This window comes from Carettochelys insculpta, chromosome 22 (genome assembly GCF_033958435.1).
Source record: "Carettochelys insculpta isolate YL-2023 chromosome 22, ASM3395843v1, whole genome shotgun sequence".
In the NCBI taxonomy this organism is placed as follows: domain Eukaryota; kingdom Metazoa; phylum Chordata; order Testudines; family Carettochelyidae; genus Carettochelys; species Carettochelys insculpta.
The window spans coordinates 6,653,096-6,669,512 of NC_134158.1; the positions used below are offsets into that span (position 1 = coordinate 6,653,096).

Below are 16,417 nucleotides of genomic sequence, written 5' to 3' on the forward strand. Positions count from 1 at the left end.
CCAGGTCTTTGAGGAGCAATTTATTTTTGTAAAGCTCTTTCAGATCCACAGATGGGATAAAAATGCTGAGATCAGTATTTAGGGTTTTGAAAAACTGAAGCATTCAGGGCTGTCATTAATCTACAAATAGTCACAGAGAAGTAGCCATGTTAGTCTGTATCTTAACAAAACAAACCCGCAGTCCTGTAGCACTTGAAAGACTAACAAAATGATTTACTGGGTGATGACCTTTCGTGGGACAGACTCACTTCATCAGATCTGGAAATAGTGCTGTACTGGAAATTCTACCAAGGGGCATGTGTCTGTAACCTTAACACTGTGTATCTCTCCTCATGGTGCACCTTCTAACCTGGCTTGTGTCTTATAACAAATTATTAAAAGGGTTAGCAGAACATGTCTTTAGATTACCCATTTTAGGGCATAGGCCAGCACAGTGGAGGAGATAATGCTTCCGGAGTCTGCTTTAATAAACCACACAGGAAGTTTAGACACAGTAATGGCTCAAGTAGAAGGGCAATATGCCAAGGATTTCAGCAGGTTGTATGCCTCAGAACTTTAATATGCATTAAGTAAGAAACAGTCAGCATGGGTATGTAAAGAATGTCAAACCAACCAAGAGCTTTCTTTGATAAGATAACGAGCCTAGGGGATAAGGGGCAAGTGGCAGATGTGATATATCTAGATTTCAGCAAGGCATTTGGTATAGTCTCCCATAAAGAACAAGCAGTCCTGTAGCACCTAAAAAACTAACAATTTTGTGTATTAGATTGTCTTTAAAGTGCTACAGGACAGCTTGTTTTCTTTGTTTTTTTGGAGGTTTTTTTTTTTTTCAAGCTACTGACTAGCACAGCTACCCCTCTGAGGTGTAAACATGAATAAACTAGAGAAGTACATCCTCAATGGAGCTACTATAAGGCAGGTACATAACTGGTTGGATAGCTATTCCCAGAGATTAGTTATCAATGGCACACTCATACTGGAAGGACCTAATGAGTGGGAATTTGCAGGAATCAGTTAGGGGACTGGTTCTGTTCAATAGCTTCATCAACAATTCAAATAATGGCATAGAGAGGACATGTATAAAGTTTGGGGATGATACCCAGCTGAGAGGGGTTGCCAGTGCTTTGTAAGGTAGGATTCTAATTCAACACAAACGGGAGGTAAATAGGACGAATCTCAATAAGGAAAAATGCAAAGAACTCCACTTAGTGAGGAACAATCAAAATGAGAAATGACGACCTGAGAAGAATTAAATGAGGAAGATAATCTAGTGCTCAGAGTAGACCACAAACTAAAGGTGAGTCAACAGTAGGACACTGGGTAAAAAAAAGCAAAAGTCATTCTGGATGTATTAGCAGGAGCGTCATAAGCAAGACATGAGACGTGATCTTCTGCTCTGCTCTGTGCTGATTAGGCCTCAACTGTGTCCCGTTCTGAGCTCCGCATTTCAAGAGGGATATGGAGAAATTGGAGAAGATACAGAGAAGAGCAATAAAATGATTAAAGGTCTAGAGAACATGAGCTCTGAGGAAAGATCAAAGAAATTGTGTTTGTTTATTTGGAAAAGAGAAGAGAGAGAGGAGAAGAGATGAGCTTTCAAGTACCTAAACGTTGTTTCAAGGAGGGTGGGAAAATTATTCTCCTTAACCTCTGATGGTAGGACAAGAAGCTATGGGCTTAAACTGCAGCGAGTGAGGTTTAGGTTGGACATTAAGAAAAACTTCCTAACTGTCAGGGTCATTAGGCACTGGAATAAATTGCCCAGGGAGGTTGTGGAATCTCCATCGCTGCTGACTTTTAAGAACAGGTCAGACAAAAACCAGTCAGGGATGGTCTAAGTGGTGCTTGATCCCAACATGAGTGCAGGGACTGGACTTAATCACCTCTCAATGTTCCTTCCCGTTCTAGGCTGTGTCTACACATGAATCATAGAATCATAGAATCCTGGAGCTGGAGGAGACCTAAAAAAGCCATCGAGTCCAGCCCCCTGCCCTAAGCAGGACCAAACCCATCTGCTACTTCTTCCAGAAGCAGCGCGGTAATAGCTATCCAGAAGATGCTAATGAGGTGCGGATGCAAATTTTCCGTGCCTCATTAGCATATTGGCATGTGGTTCAGAGTCCGGAAGAAGCTCTTCCAGACTCCAAAGTATAGCCGCGTCTACACGTGCACGCTACTTCAAAGTAGCGGCACTAACTTCGAAATAGCGCCCGTCACGGCTACACGTGTTGGGCGCTATTTCGATGTTAACATTGATGTTAGGTGGCGAGACGTTGAAGCCGCTAACCCCATGATGGCGTGGGAATAGCGCCCTACTTCGAAGTTGAATGTCGAAGTAGGGCACGTGTAGACGATCCATGTCCCGCAACATCAAAATAGCGGGGTCCGCCATGGTGGCCATCAGCTGAGGGGTTGAGAGACGCTCTCTCTCCAGCCCCTGTGGGGCTCTATGGTCACCGTGTGCAGCAGCCCTTAGCCCAGGGCTTCTGGCTGCTGCTGCTGCAGCTGGGGATCCATGCTGCATGCACAGGGTCTGCAACCAGTTGTCGGCTCTGTGGATCTTGTGTTGTTTAGTGCAACTGTGTCTGGGAGGGGCCCTTTAAGGGAGCGGCTTGCTGTTGAGTCTGCCCTGTGACCCTGTCTGCAGCTGTGCCTGGCACCCTTATTTCGATGTGTGCTACTTTGGCGTGTAGACATTCCCTTGCAGCGCCTATTTCGATGTGGTGCTGTGCAATGTCGATGTTGAACGTCGACGTTGCCAGCCCTGGAGGACGTGTAGACGTTATTCATCGAAATAGCCTATTTCGATTTCGCTACATCGAAATAAGCTACTTCGATGTAGGCTTCACGTGTAGACATACAAGCTGAACCTTCACATGGAATCATAGAACACTAAGCCTGTGTCTACATGTGCCACTTCTTCTGGAAGCGGCACAGTAATGAGCTATCCGGAAGATGCTAATGAGGTGCAAATGCAAATTTTCTGTGCCTCATTAGCATATTGGAATGTGGTTTGTACACGTGCAAACGCGCGGCCCAAGATGAATTACCCAAAATTTTGAGGGAAGGGAAGAAGGGGCTTCCGGAAGGAAGGTTTCCTTTTGGGAGATTCCCGCAGGCCGCACATCTGCACATATAAACTATGTCTACACGTGAAGCCTACATCTCTCAAACCATTGATTTTTGGTGTCTAATTTGTAGGTGGCATCATTTAGAAATGCTTAAAACTCTTGTGCTTTTTATTATTTCATCCCACTAGATGCTGGAGGAGTTTCACCAAATCTTTATTCTTACAGGTTCCCCTCCATGTCCCCGCTGGCATCGGACTGCTCTGGGACTCGAATCAGCTGGGATCCTCATCCTGACAGCAGCAGTAATAGTGATGGCTGTATGGTGTGAGTACCTCGCAGGTTGTATCCACTTTTACAGGTGACAACGATGCCCACAAATTCACACAACCAGAGCCCTCCATGGGTACAAAGTTTGCATCCACATCTGTATCTGCCACAATGAGCTGTGGCTACCCACACTATTATCTGTAGATGCAGACACCCATGGATATAAAGCAGATACAGTAAACCCCCAACTTACACAGAGGTTGCATTCCTGGCAACCCCATGTAAGTTGAATTTTCAGCCAACTCAGGGAGCCAGGAAACTGACCAGCATAGCAGCAATACTGGTCACTTTCTTGTTTCCCTCCAGCAGCAGAGTGCCAGGAGCCAGGCGGGACTCACAGCTACCCTCCACACCTGGCTCCCCGCCTGACTGTGGGAACCAGGAAACTGACCAGCGCTGGTGCTGGTCAGTTTCCCAGCTCCCGCCAATGGAGGGGAGCTGGGAGCTAGACTGCCACCTGGTTCCCAGCTCCCCACCGCTCCTGGGACCAGGAAGCTGCTCCCGTCAGTGGCAGCGGCCAAGAGTCAGGTTCTCTGGTGTGGCCCCTGGCAGGAGCTGGGAAACTGACCAGCACAGCAGCTGGTGAGTTTCTCCACTCCTCTGAGTGGCGGGGAGCTGGCACCTGACAGCCTGGAGGCAGGTACCAGCTCCCCACCACTCAAAATCACATTAACCTGAGATATGCACAACTCAAGTGTGCCCTATCTCAGGGTTTTAATGTATCTGCAGATTTGCAGGGTTTGTAGCTTACATCTAGACTATGCAGAAGACTGACCTGGTCAATTTTGCATGCCTGGTAGAGACGCACAAAACTGGACTATCAGAGGTTGGCAGTCATGCCCTGTACTCCTTGATATCATGAGGGGTAAGGAAGGTCATTGGGAGAGTGGTATGGAGTGAGAGCTCAGTGGTTTGAGCATTGACCTGCTAAACCTGGGGTTGTGAACTCAATCCTTAAGGAGGCCACTTAGGGATTGTGGCAAATAGATGTTAAGGATGGTGCTTGGTCCTGCCAAGAGAGCAGGGGACTGGAGTAGATGACCTCTCACAGTCCCTTCCAGTTCTAGGAGGTACGTATCTCCAATTATATCTACCTCCCTCAGTGAAGATGGCTAGCTATGGCAATTGCAGATAAGTTGAGTCCAGCTACACAATTGCAGCAGCTGGAATAGCGTGTCTATAATCAACTTACCTGCCTTGCATAGGCCAAGCCTAAACTTGCATCTGCATTCACTTCCCTACCTGCAAAAATGGGCTGTGGATGGAAGGGGATGTTTCTGGCGACTGGAGGTCGCTGTGGAACAGCTGTCCATGGAAAAGAGAAGCAGAGCCAGTCAGAAAGGATGTTGTAGAGAGAGATGTAGAGGCTACTGGGTCAGTACAGTAGAATTCCAGCACACAGCTGAGCAGGAAGGGCTCTTTTGGCTGTCTTTTTTTTTTAACTGAAATGAGCTGCACTTCCTGCCCTGAAGCAGTATGTAGAATTGAGTATCTGCAATCGACTTACCTGCCTATTACAGACCAAGCCTAGATCAGAGAAATTCACTTTTGAGCCACACAGGGCTGCTCTTCGGCTCTGGGAAACTTTGAGTAGACGTTCTTACATTGATTTTTCTGGGGCTCTCAACATTTAATTTAGTGGGTCCTCTGCAGACCTGCTAAATTGAACACTGGAAGATCAATCTCCACAGCATCAATTTTCCTGGAAGCATAGACAAGCCCTTCAATTAGTTCAGCTTGCACCGATAAAAACTAGATTTAAATGGCTAAACGTCCACACACTGAATTGAACCATTTAATTGATCTAGGTTTTTGAACAGATATAGAGTTGCACTTGTGCAACTGCTGCATTTATGTGAGCACGAAGGTTCACATTTTCTGTTATGGTGAGTGGAAGGAGGGAGAGAATCACAAAGTCCTAGGCCTGGAAGAGACCTCATTGAGCCCAGCTCCCTGCCCGAAGCAGGACCAACCCCAACTAAATCATCCCAGCCAAAGCTTTGTCAAGCTGGGACTTAAAACCTCTAGGGATGGAGATTCCACCACCTCTCTAGGTAACACATTCCAGTGCTTCACCACCCTTTTGGGGAAGTAGTTTCTCCTAATATCCAACTTACACCTCCCCGCTCTGTAACTTCAGACCATTGCTCCTTGTTCTGCCATCCCTCCCTACCGAGAACAGCCTCTCTCCATACTCTTTAGAGCTCCCCCCCCGACTCAGGAAGTTGAAGGCTGCTATCAAATCACCCCTCACTCTTCTCTTCTACGAACTAAGTAAGCCCAAATCCCTCAGCCTCTCCTCCTAGGTCATGTCCAGCCCCCTCACTATTTTCATTGCTCTCCACTGAACCCACTCCAATGCGTCTACATCCTTTCTGTACTAGGGGTCCGGAACTGAACGCAATACTCCAGATGTGGCACCAGCAGTGCTGAATAGAAGGGAATAGTAACTTCTTTAGAGCATAGGTTGTGTATTGTCCCAGAGCAGGACAAAATGTTTATCTGACCAAGGGGCAGTTGTGGGTCTGATGATTACACGCAGGTGATCCAAACGGAATCATTTAATCTAGGTTAATTAGCCAGGAAAATAAAAAGCATCTGCACAGCCACAGTAAATGAGGTACGTGCTCTGTCGCCCTCCTCCCTTTAAACTCTTTCCGTTTTCTTTTCCTCTCTCCCTTGGAGAGTGACGAAATATTGCTAGCCTCCTTACCACCTCATGCTGTGGTCTTCTAAGTAGAAAACAGTCATGACCCTTCATACTAATGCTGCTCTGAAGCTTTTCAGGGGCCCCATCAAGGCGAGACTGGAGCAACCTCAAATGTTACCAAAACCAAGGATGTCACTCAGAGAACCGGGAACGGACAGGCACACAGCGCTGCTCTGGAGAACTCGTTTTCTCATCTGAAGCAGAGTCTTTGTGACCCAGCCCCGAAGAGTTCAGCAGGTAACTTCTCTTCCCGCAGCGCACGCTGTCCAGGTGGGAGCCGGGTAAGTTCCCTGCACGCTCCCTGCTGAGGCGGGGAAGAGCTAAGGATTCATTTGCCCCCTGGGACCCAGTGATTCAGAGGCCTGGAGCTCCTGATCACTGCTGCTGTTACCATTGCAGCAATGGTGGCCTGATTCCTAGGCCCTTTAAATCACCACAGGAGTACAAATCCACGCAGCTCTGAGGGCCAGGGATGGGACCAGTGCCATGTGCGGACAGGTCCCAGCCACACCCTTTCCACCTGAGGCCCCGCCCCTTCCACCTGAGGCCACACCCCCTCCTGGCAAACAGAGCCAAGCTCCTCTTCCCCTCCCTCCCCCACACCCTTGCCTGGGGGCCCATGGACACTGTCAGCCCCTCTGACTCCCTGTGATTAAAAATGGGGGTCTTGTTGACAGGCTGTGACGTGCTATGGGGCTAGGTAAATCAGAGAGAAGTTCTACACTGAAGGCAACTGCTCTGCCCATAAACCAGGGCCCACGTCTTCTAGCACCAAGGCCTTCAGAGCAGCAGAGATCAGTGCCACCATCACCTCAAGAGATGCTATCGTCTCCTCTATTGACCTCATCGCCAGCACTCCCTGGAAGCTGAGCGCTTGGGCAGCCACCCGGAAGAGGTTCAGGTGCTGCCCAGCTGATTGGCAGGGCGCCCACAGCCAGCAGTTTGTATTTCTATTGGTGGTGCACATCTGCACATACCTCAGTGTGCATAAAATTTATTCCACCCACAGATGACAGAAATTAGAGGGAACCCTGCTCTTTGGCACTGTTGATTAGCATCACGCACTGTGTGTGCTCTCAGGGTTGGCTCTCGTACCCTTCTATTGTGATCAGGTGGGGTGGGTGGCCCAAACTCTAATAAGTGGGGTTGCAACCTGGCACATGGGACCACCCGGGCTTGGCCCAGCTACCCCTCCTATATGCTAGGTGGGCTAAATGCATCACCCTAGCTCACTGCCTAGCTTGCCTACTGCAAGAGCAACCCCTGTTAGCAGCAGCCGGGAGGGAAGTGGAGCCGTATGAGAAAAGGCTATCTCTGCAAGGTCTGAAGCAAAAGCAAATACAGGGTGAACCTCTCTAATCCAGCACTCACTCAGCTGGCAAACTCCATAATCCGGCATGATCTTAGTTCGCTGGACACCCACTTATCATGGGTGTGGCCGAGTTTCCTGTGGTCCCGTAAAGTGTATTTCCAGCCCCCAGTCCTGGCTCTAAGTGTTCTGGGCTGTTAGTTAGCTGTAATTACCCCTAAATGTCTTCCGAGAGCCCAGTGAGCAGTGGAAGGGTTGGTAATGTGCTAGACAATATTGACCTCCTGTAGTCTAGCAAATTGTCTCATCTGGCACCAGCCAGGCCCGAGGGGACTGGACTAATGAGTTTGGATCATCTGGTTTAATCATGACCAAGTTAAAGAAACCGTGACAGGCAGGAAACTGCAAAAATCAGAGTCCTAAGGCAGCTCAGACAAAATCTACTGGGCCAATGGCATATCCTGTCACGTGGTTAGCCAAATTAATTTTAGGCTGCACCATCCCTTGCTGTGTGCAGCAGTGGCATCTAGTGGATGGTCTGGGTAATTCTGTATCACTAATGGTCTCAAACAGCAACGAAGGGTCCTGTGGCGCCTTATAGACTAACAGAAAAGTTTTGAGCATGAGCTTTCGTGAGCACAGACTCACTTCATCAGATGCTGGTCTTGGAAATCTGCAGGGCCAGGTGTAAATAAGCCAGAGCAAGGGTGGGGATAACAAGGTTAGCTCAGTCAGCAAGGGTGAGGCTTACTACCAGCAGCTGATCTGGAGGTGTGAACACCAAGGGAGGGGAAGCTGCTTTTGTATTTAGCCAGCCATTCGCAGACTAATAGTCTCATGGCATTTAAATACCTACAGTAACAGAGCAATAGCCATGCTCGTCTATATGGTATCAAAACAAAAAAGCAGTCCAGTAGCACTTTAAAGACTAACAAATTAATTTATTAGGTGATGAGCTTTCGTGGGACAGAGCCACTTCTTCAGCCCATAGCCATACCAGAACAGACTCAATATTTAAGGCACAGAGAACCACAAATAGTAATCAAGGTTGACAAATCACAAAAATATTATCAAGGTGAGCAAATCAGAAAGCAGTGGGGGAGAGTCAAGAATTAGATACAGCCAAGTATGCTTAACAGCCCCAATAATGACCTAGAGAATGGCCATACCAGTTCAAACCACGTCTTAATGTGTCGAATTTGAATATAAAAGAGAGTTCAGCAGCCTCTCTTTCCAAACGGTTGTGAAAATTCCTCTTCAGTAAGACACAAACTTTCAGGTCATTTGTCTACCTTGATTACTATTTTTGGTTCTCTGTGCCTTAAATATTGAGTCTGTTCTGGTGTGGCTATGATCTGAAGAAGTGGGTCTGTCCCACGGAAGCTCAATCACCTAATAAATTATCTTGTTAGTCTTTAAAGTGCTACTGGACACGTGCCTATATGTAAGGTGGAAGCTGAAAGGAGATTTCACTCCCTTTTTGTCCTTGTTGTGGTTGTTTGGTACAATCTGTTCTTCTATTCTGTTGAGGTTCTACCATGGCCATTAAATTGTATCTATGAAATGTCCAGGAATGCAAAAAGAGACCTATTGTCCCTCATGTGGTTCAGTCTCTCCCTCTGCTCAGGAGGGAGGCTGCGATTGCTTACCAAGAAAAACTTGTTCTTTGCTAGTGCTGTCAGGCGCCTATTGTGGAAAGCCAGGCAGAAGTGCAAGATGTGTTGGAATAGAAAGTGGTCCTATCACCTGCACATCATTCACTCTTGTAGCAGATGACTGCTTTTATGTGAGCTATCGGTGGTGTCATTTAGCAGACTGCAGAGCTGTGGATGATCTCAAACTCCACAGGCTGGATCCTGAGGACCCTTAACAACAATATGTTATAAGGAGTCATCTCTGGCCCCTTTCTGACCATCTGTGGTCATCATACAGCATAACTATCTCAGATGACAGCTCCCTCTCTGTCCTTGGTATGAAAACCATCCCGTTCCCGGCACATCCGATTGTCCCAGCACAACCAAACTTTGTCCTTGCTTTAAGTTGTGATAAGAGGAAGCTTCGTGCCAATTGAGGGCATCCTAGCTCTTTCTGTTTAGGAGGAGTTCTTGAACAAACAGAGGGACAGATAGACAGAGAGACTCGCTTGCTTGCTCATGACCAAACGCTCTTAAATATATAATGGTTTGTAAATAAGGAAAGCTTTGCCCCAGTGTTCAAAATCATCTGATCAGAAAATGAGCCTGGTCTCATTTCTCCTTCCAGAGGCATTCAGGTGTAAACTCTGCCCCGTAGACTGGCTATCCCATGGAAGAAAGTGCTACTGGGTCTCTAAAGAGATTAAAGACTGGAAGGGAAGCCAAGAAGACTGCACAGCAAAGAGGTCTCAGATGTTAATGATCCAGGACTGGAATGAGATGGTAAAGTGTGAAAAATAGGGCATAAAACTGCAGCCAAAAGATGAGCATCCCAGTTGTACAGTAACTAGAAGATTTCGGGGTCCTTAACTCAATGACTTGTTGGAAAAAATTGAAATGGACATGCTTTATTTGACTCACGGCTCTGGGTGGGGCTGGGGAGGAGGGGTTCAGTATGCAAGCTACCTCAGGGAGAGAGGACTACCCCAGCCCTCAAGAAGTGGTGTGGTGACTCTGCACATGAGGGTCCATGCTGGGTCCCTCCATGAGTTTGGGGCTTTGCTCTGGCCCTGCACCTAAGTCCTCGCCTCACCAACTGTCTGGCAAAACTGACTCAGAGCTAAGCCATCCAGTGCCTGAAGAAGGCCAACAGATGTCCAAATAGCTATTGGCCATGAAGGTGTGAACGCTGCTGCTCTGGCTTCCTACGAGGACTGAAGTCTTTCAAAATGCTACCCAGGGAGATACACGGAGGGATGCTTCTCGGTGCAAGATGGGCGGGAAGGACAGCTGGCTGCACCACACTGTTCCCATGGTGCACTTCCTCCTCAGAGGAGCTGCAACCTTTACAAAGGCTTCCACCAAAAGACAGTTAAGGTGATGACTTCTTCCCAACATGGCTAACTTATCTATGAAAGGTCCTGTGGCACCTTGTAGACTATTAGAGCATAAGCTGTCGTGGGCAAAGACCAGCTTCATCAGGTGCATCTGTTAGTCTATAAGGTGCCATAGAACTTCTTGCTGTTTTTGCGGAAACAGACTAACGTGGCTATCCCTCTGGCACTTGAGTAATCTGTATTTCGCTGCTATTAGAAAGTCCAGCTCTGCATACTGAATACTGAATTTGGTGATCCTTCCTCTCCCCACTCAGGAAGCGTTTATGGTCCTATCAGAAAGCACATTTTGTTCCTTGAGTAGAACGATTCCCCTCCACAGTCAGAGGCTCTGTATGCACTTTAAGCAGCACCAAACTGGCTTGAGGAATAGAGCAGATTGTACTAATCTGAATGTTTCTATCGTGTATCACAGGAATTCATAGGGAGTGCTACACAAGGTCCCTGTTGGATTGGACTTCATTTCTCTTCCCCGGAGAGGAAATGGACCTGGCTGAATAACTCCTCATTCGATGCCAAACTGTAAGTGTAGCCCGATTAGTATTAGTTTAGAAATCTGGAATAAAACATATAATTTGGTCCTGAACATTGGTGTAATTGGATATAAACTCCTCCTCCGAGCCCAGTAACCAGCGAAAGTGTTGGTAATGCTGCTAGGTAATATTGACCTCCTGTCATCCAGTAAATTCTCTTTTCCAGCACTGGTCTGGTCCCGAGGTGTCGGACTAGAGAGGTTCAGCCTGTGCTAGGGAAGAGAGTATCTGCTGTAGGATTAAAATGTATCAAGTGCTTGTTTTCATCAAGGAGTGGGGAGGGGATCCAAAAATCAAGGAAATTGTCAAGACTTGACAGGCTCGTCATGTATCTCAGATGTGCAGGCTAGGCTGAGCCAAACAAGCAAAAACCCTACGTTGATGGCCCAGGAAAAATTGGTTCCCTGCAGCAAAGTTGTTATAGTTACATTGCTATATGATAGAGGCGGCTTGGGGATTTCTCTGCATTCCCATTCTCCATTCATTGTTCTGCAGTTTTAATACATTACCCAATAATTGATTATGTTGCATTAGTTTAAGAAATAAACTTGCAGAATTTTGAAATACAGGAAACTCTTTCATATCCAGGGGCACTGGGACTGGGAGATTGCCAGATATTTGAATATTCTGGATAATAGAAAGGCATACCTAGCCATGCAGAACATTAAACAAGAGCAGATATTAAGAGACAAACAAACATGTCTGCAGAGCGTTTTATTTAGCAACAAGAGGCATATGGTACACCGTGAACTTACACTGTATTTGCTGTATTTATTTTCATTCTACTGTACTTATGAGAAACAGCTAAAATGTATTTACGGTTAAATACCAGTGATTTGAGAGTTCTGGATAGAATGCCAGATATCATAGAACCCTAGGGCTGGAAGGGACCTCAGGAGGTCATCAAGTCCAGCCCCCTTCTTCAAGCAGGATCAACCCCAACTAAGTCATTCCAGCCAGGACCCTGTCAAGTCAGGACTTAAAAACTTTTCAGGATGGAGAATCCACCACCTCTCTAGGCAACGCATTCCAGTGCTTCACCATCCTCCCCGTGACGTAGTTTTTCCTAATATCCAACCTACACCTCTCCTCCTGTAACTTCAGACCATTACTCCTTGTTCTGCCGTCTGTCACCAATCAGAACAGTTTCTCTCCATCCTCTTTAGAGCCCCCCTTCAGGAAGTTGAAGAGTGCTAATAAATCGCCCCTCAGTCTTCTTTTCTGTAAACTTAATAAACCCAAATCCTCTCCTCTTAAGTCATGTACTCCAGCCCCTTAATCATTTTTGTCGCCTTCTGCTGAACCTGCTTCGGCACATCCACATCCTTTTTATACTGTGGCCTCACCAGTACTGAATAGAAGGGAACAACTTTTCTAGATCTGCTTGAAATGCTCCTCCTTATGCACCCCAATATGCCGTTGGCCTTCTTGGCTACAAGGGCACACTGTTTACTCATATCCAGCCTTTCATCCCCCATAATCCCTAGGTCCCTTTCTGCTGTACTGCTGCTGATCCAGTTGGTCCCCAGCCTATAACAATGCCTGGGATTCTTCCGTCCCAGGTGCAGGACTTGACACTTCTCCTTACTGAACTGCATCAGATTTCTTTTGGCCCAATCCTCCAATTTATCCAGGTCACTCTGGATCCTATCGCTACCCTATCTCTCCCCCCTGGCTTGGTGTCACCTGCGAACTGTGAAAGAGTTTACAGTATTATTTGCAGAATTGTTAATTTTATGGCACAAAATTCCCCCTCAGGAATAAAATAAATATTACAATAAGGCTACACCCAGAATATCCCTGATATCTTTTTCAACAGGAAACTGACCAGCCAGGCCCCAACATGTATCACTCAGTAGAGGGGCAACTGGAGGAACACACCTAGATTCAGAACATTCAAAAGCATGCCTTGTAATACAAGATAGTAAGTCAGGAAGTTTTCGTCTAACATAGATGCGTCAAGAAGAATTCACAGATTCTGTAATCCAGTTTTGTGTCATTTCTGAACTGAGTTTTCAGCTTATTACAAAAAAGCACTGACTCCCCTTTTAAGTGCATGTTGTCCCTCTTGTATACACCGGGAACTATTTAGATTTATGGAAACTTGAATATCCTAGCGAATAAGAAGACTCTCCAGCTGACTAATCCTTTAGAATGAGGAAGATCTGCTACAATTTTTGTCGAGCAGATCTACAACACCGGCAGTGATTTTCTCCTTTGCTTCACAGGTTTCCAGTAGCTGGTCCTGCTAAAGAAAACAGCTGTGGGATGATAAAGGGAAGTCAGATCCGTTCTGAAATCTGCAGTGCGGATTTTAAATGGATTTGCCAGAAAGATGGTGTCTTTTTGTAAGCAACTGTGTGGATCATCCCGCTGTCTTTAATGGAAATTGAAACGGTGTTGAAGTTTATTCTTTAAAGAATTTTTTTAAAGACAAGGACAAAAACTGTGCCTGCAAAAATATCTACATCCATTGTCCCTGCCAAAAATGTGCCTGTTTTTCATGCGTTTGCACCCAAGTGCTAGTTTGGAGGGAATAAAGATAAGACTTACAAATGGGCACTAAGCTCAGGTATATGGAAAACTCAAGCGTACAGAAAGCTCACAGTCCTGCAGTGAGAGCTGTTTAAATATTGTAATTACAAATCACATACAAAAAGCCGTGTAAAAGAATGGCGAGGCTGCAAAGTCAGAAATTAGGAACTGCAAGAATTTAAGTTGCCTGTGCAACCTTAATGCAGGTCCCTTGCCTATATGCATCATGATGGTCTTGAATTACGTGGTCGCATATTTTCCACTGAACTCCTGCCATAAACATTATGGAATTCCTGTTTCTTCTTTGAGTGTTATGTCCATTCTAATCAGATGTGCATTTACCATGTTCGTGATCCTCAGAAAATTCTTTCCTTAGCAGGTTGGTTGTGGAGGCCCCTGGAGTCATGGCACTATGCCACTCAATATAAGACCCCCAACAGCACCCCTCCTCCCCCCACTTACTTTAGTACCTTCCTTACTATCCATGATGGTTGCCAGAACATAGGATTTGCTTCACACACACTTTCCTTAGAGTATTTCTTAATTTTCTAGCTTCTATAAGTTTTAGCTAGTTTAGTGTTTTCTTTCTCAGACCCTGCTCACAAATATTCTTCACAATGTATCTCTTCAGGGAGGTTCGCCTATTTTCCCTGTCTGACAGATGAGAAATGGAAGTACAGAGAAATTAAGGGCAACATTTGTGAGTGCCCACAAATTTTGGACACTCCAAGGTCGTGATTTGTCAGAATACTTGCCATTTTTAATACTACCACGAATTCAGAGCACAGTGCCCACTGACTTCAGCTGCAGTTGTAAGTACGTGGCAAGTCTAGTCCCAAGCTGAGCACCAGAAAATGATGATCACACAGGCTACATCTACGTGACAGAGATCGTTTGAAAGAAGCCTGTCCAGAAGATCTCTTCTGAAAGAACTCCTATGGAAAGAGCACATCCACACACTAAAAACCGGATCAAAAGAGCGGTCTGTTCTTTCGAACAAGAGCATCCCCACAGCCCCCGCTTCTTTGGAAGAACGGACCAAGGATCAAAAACTCAGGCCTCATGAGGACGGCTCTTCCGAAGAAAAGGGCCTGCGGAGCATCTACACGTTGTCTTTTGAAAGAAGCTTTCGAAAGGGGGTGGTCTTCCTGAACCGGGAAGAGAAGAGCGATTTCAAAAGGAGCACCGCAGTGGTTTGATTTACTTTCAAAAGAATAGTTTGTATGTCTAGCCACCCCGCGGGACCTTTCAAAGAGCCCTCTCCTTCCGAAAAATCTTTCAGAAGAACTCGCTAGTGTAGATGCAGCCAGTTAGTGATCAGTACTGAAAAAGTTAGCTAAGGTGATGCATGGATGGTCTCCAATTCTTTTGATTGCTTTTCACCTTCCGTACCCATAAGATTGTCCTCTTTTTCCTGCAGCTCCCACTGCTTCATTCACTACACGCCTTCCAACTTCTGCAAAGGCAGCCCTACTTCTGGTATTTCCTAACTTCTGAGTTAAAAAAAGACATGGCATCACGTGGAACCATCTCTCCAGCCTCTGTCATCAGCGGGGTTTGGTTCTTTAGCTCCACAACATGGTCCTTTCATACTTGAGCGTTGGAAAAAAAAAATCAGAAAAGAGCAACAAAAATGATTAAGGGGAGGGAATGGCTGCCTGATGAGGGGAGATTAATCAGCCTGGGACTGTATAGCTTGAAAAAGAGACACCTAATGGAGTGATATGACAGTTGTCTCTAAAATCATGACCAGTCTTGAGAAGGTGAATAGAATCATAGAATGCTAGGACTGGAAGGGACCTCGAGAGGCCATTGAGTCCAGACCCCTGCCCCAATGGCAGGACCAAGTACTGTCTAAACCATCCCTGATAGACATCTATCCAACCTGTTCTTAAATATCTCCAGAGATGGAGATTCCACAACCTCCCTTGGCAATTTATTCCAGTGTTTGACCACCCTGACAGTTAGGAACTTTTTCCTAATGTCCAACCTAAACCTCCCTTGCTGCAGTTTAAGTCCATTGCCCTTGTTCTATCCTCAGAGGCCAAAAAAACCAAGATTTCTCCCTCCTCTTTATGACACCCTTTTAGCTACCTGAAAACTGCTGTCATGTTGCCCCTCACTCTTCTTTTTTCCAAACTAAACAAGCCCAGTTCTCTCATCCTTTCTTCATAGGTCATGTTCTCTATACGTTTGATCATTCTTGTTGCTCTTTTCTGGACCCTTTCCAATTTCTCCACATCTTTCTTGAACTGTGGTGCCCAGAACTGGACACACTACTCCAGCTGAGGCCTCACCAGTTCAGAGTAGAGCAGAAGAATGACTTCTCGTGTCTTGTTCACAACACACCTGTTAATGCATCCCAGAATCACGTTTGCTTTTTTGCAACAGCATCACACTGTTGACTCATATTTACCTTGTGGTCCACTATAAGAGTTATCCACACCTTCCTGTAACACAAAAACTAGGGATCACCAAATGAAATTAATAGGTAGCAAGTTTAAAACAAACAAAGGAAGTTTTTCTTCACATGGTGTACAGGCAACCGGTGGAACTCCTTGCCAGAGGAGGCTGTGAAGGCTACAGAACTTCCGGCCACCTTCCTTGAGCTCTGTGCTGAGCTGCCACTGGAACTGTGCTACAAGGACACCCAGATGAGAGCTGCTCTTTCCGTGTGGAAGCTGGCTACTTCCGACAGCTACTGCTCAGTTGCCAGCCAGTCTGGTGTGGGGAAGTGTACTGTGGGGGTGATGCTACGGCGGGTGTGCAAGGGAGAGCAATCAATCACGTTTTGCTGCACCAGACTGAGACTCCGGGGAATGTGGACGAGGTCGTGGCTGCCTTTGCAGAAATGGGGTTCCCTGCCTGTGGAGGGGCAATGGATGGGACTCACTGTAATCCTCT

General features: G+C 46.3%; 1 protein-coding gene across 1 annotated transcript; it reads left to right on the forward strand.

The window, feature by feature from the left end:
• The first annotated feature begins 871 nt into the window (after nt 1-871).
• On the forward strand, nt 872-16,390 carry LOC142024662 (killer cell lectin-like receptor subfamily F member 1). Its single transcript, XM_075016815.1, has 5 exons — nt 872-919; nt 6,186-6,345; nt 9,680-9,834; nt 10,861-10,967; nt 13,207-16,390. The coding sequence occupies exons 1-5, from the start codon at nt 872-874 to the stop codon at nt 13,328-13,330; spliced, it is 594 nt and encodes a 197-aa protein (XP_074872916.1). The 3' UTR covers nt 13,331-16,390.
• The last annotated feature ends 27 nt before the right edge of the window (nt 16,391-16,417 follow it).

Excerpts from the sequence above, each read along its gene's own strand:
- LOC142024662 (XM_075016815.1), top strand. The coding sequence starts at position 872 with ATGAATAAACTAGAGAAGTACATCCTCAATGGAGCTACTATAAGGCAG. Across the intron at positions 9,835-10,860 it reads TCCAGGACTGGAATGAGATG|GAATTCATAGGGAGTGCTAC; the intron begins GTAAAGTGTGAA and ends CGTGTATCACAG. Across the intron at positions 10,968-13,206 it reads TCCTCATTCGATGCCAAACT|GTTTCCAGTAGCTGGTCCTG; the intron begins GTAAGTGTAGCC and ends TTTGCTTCACAG.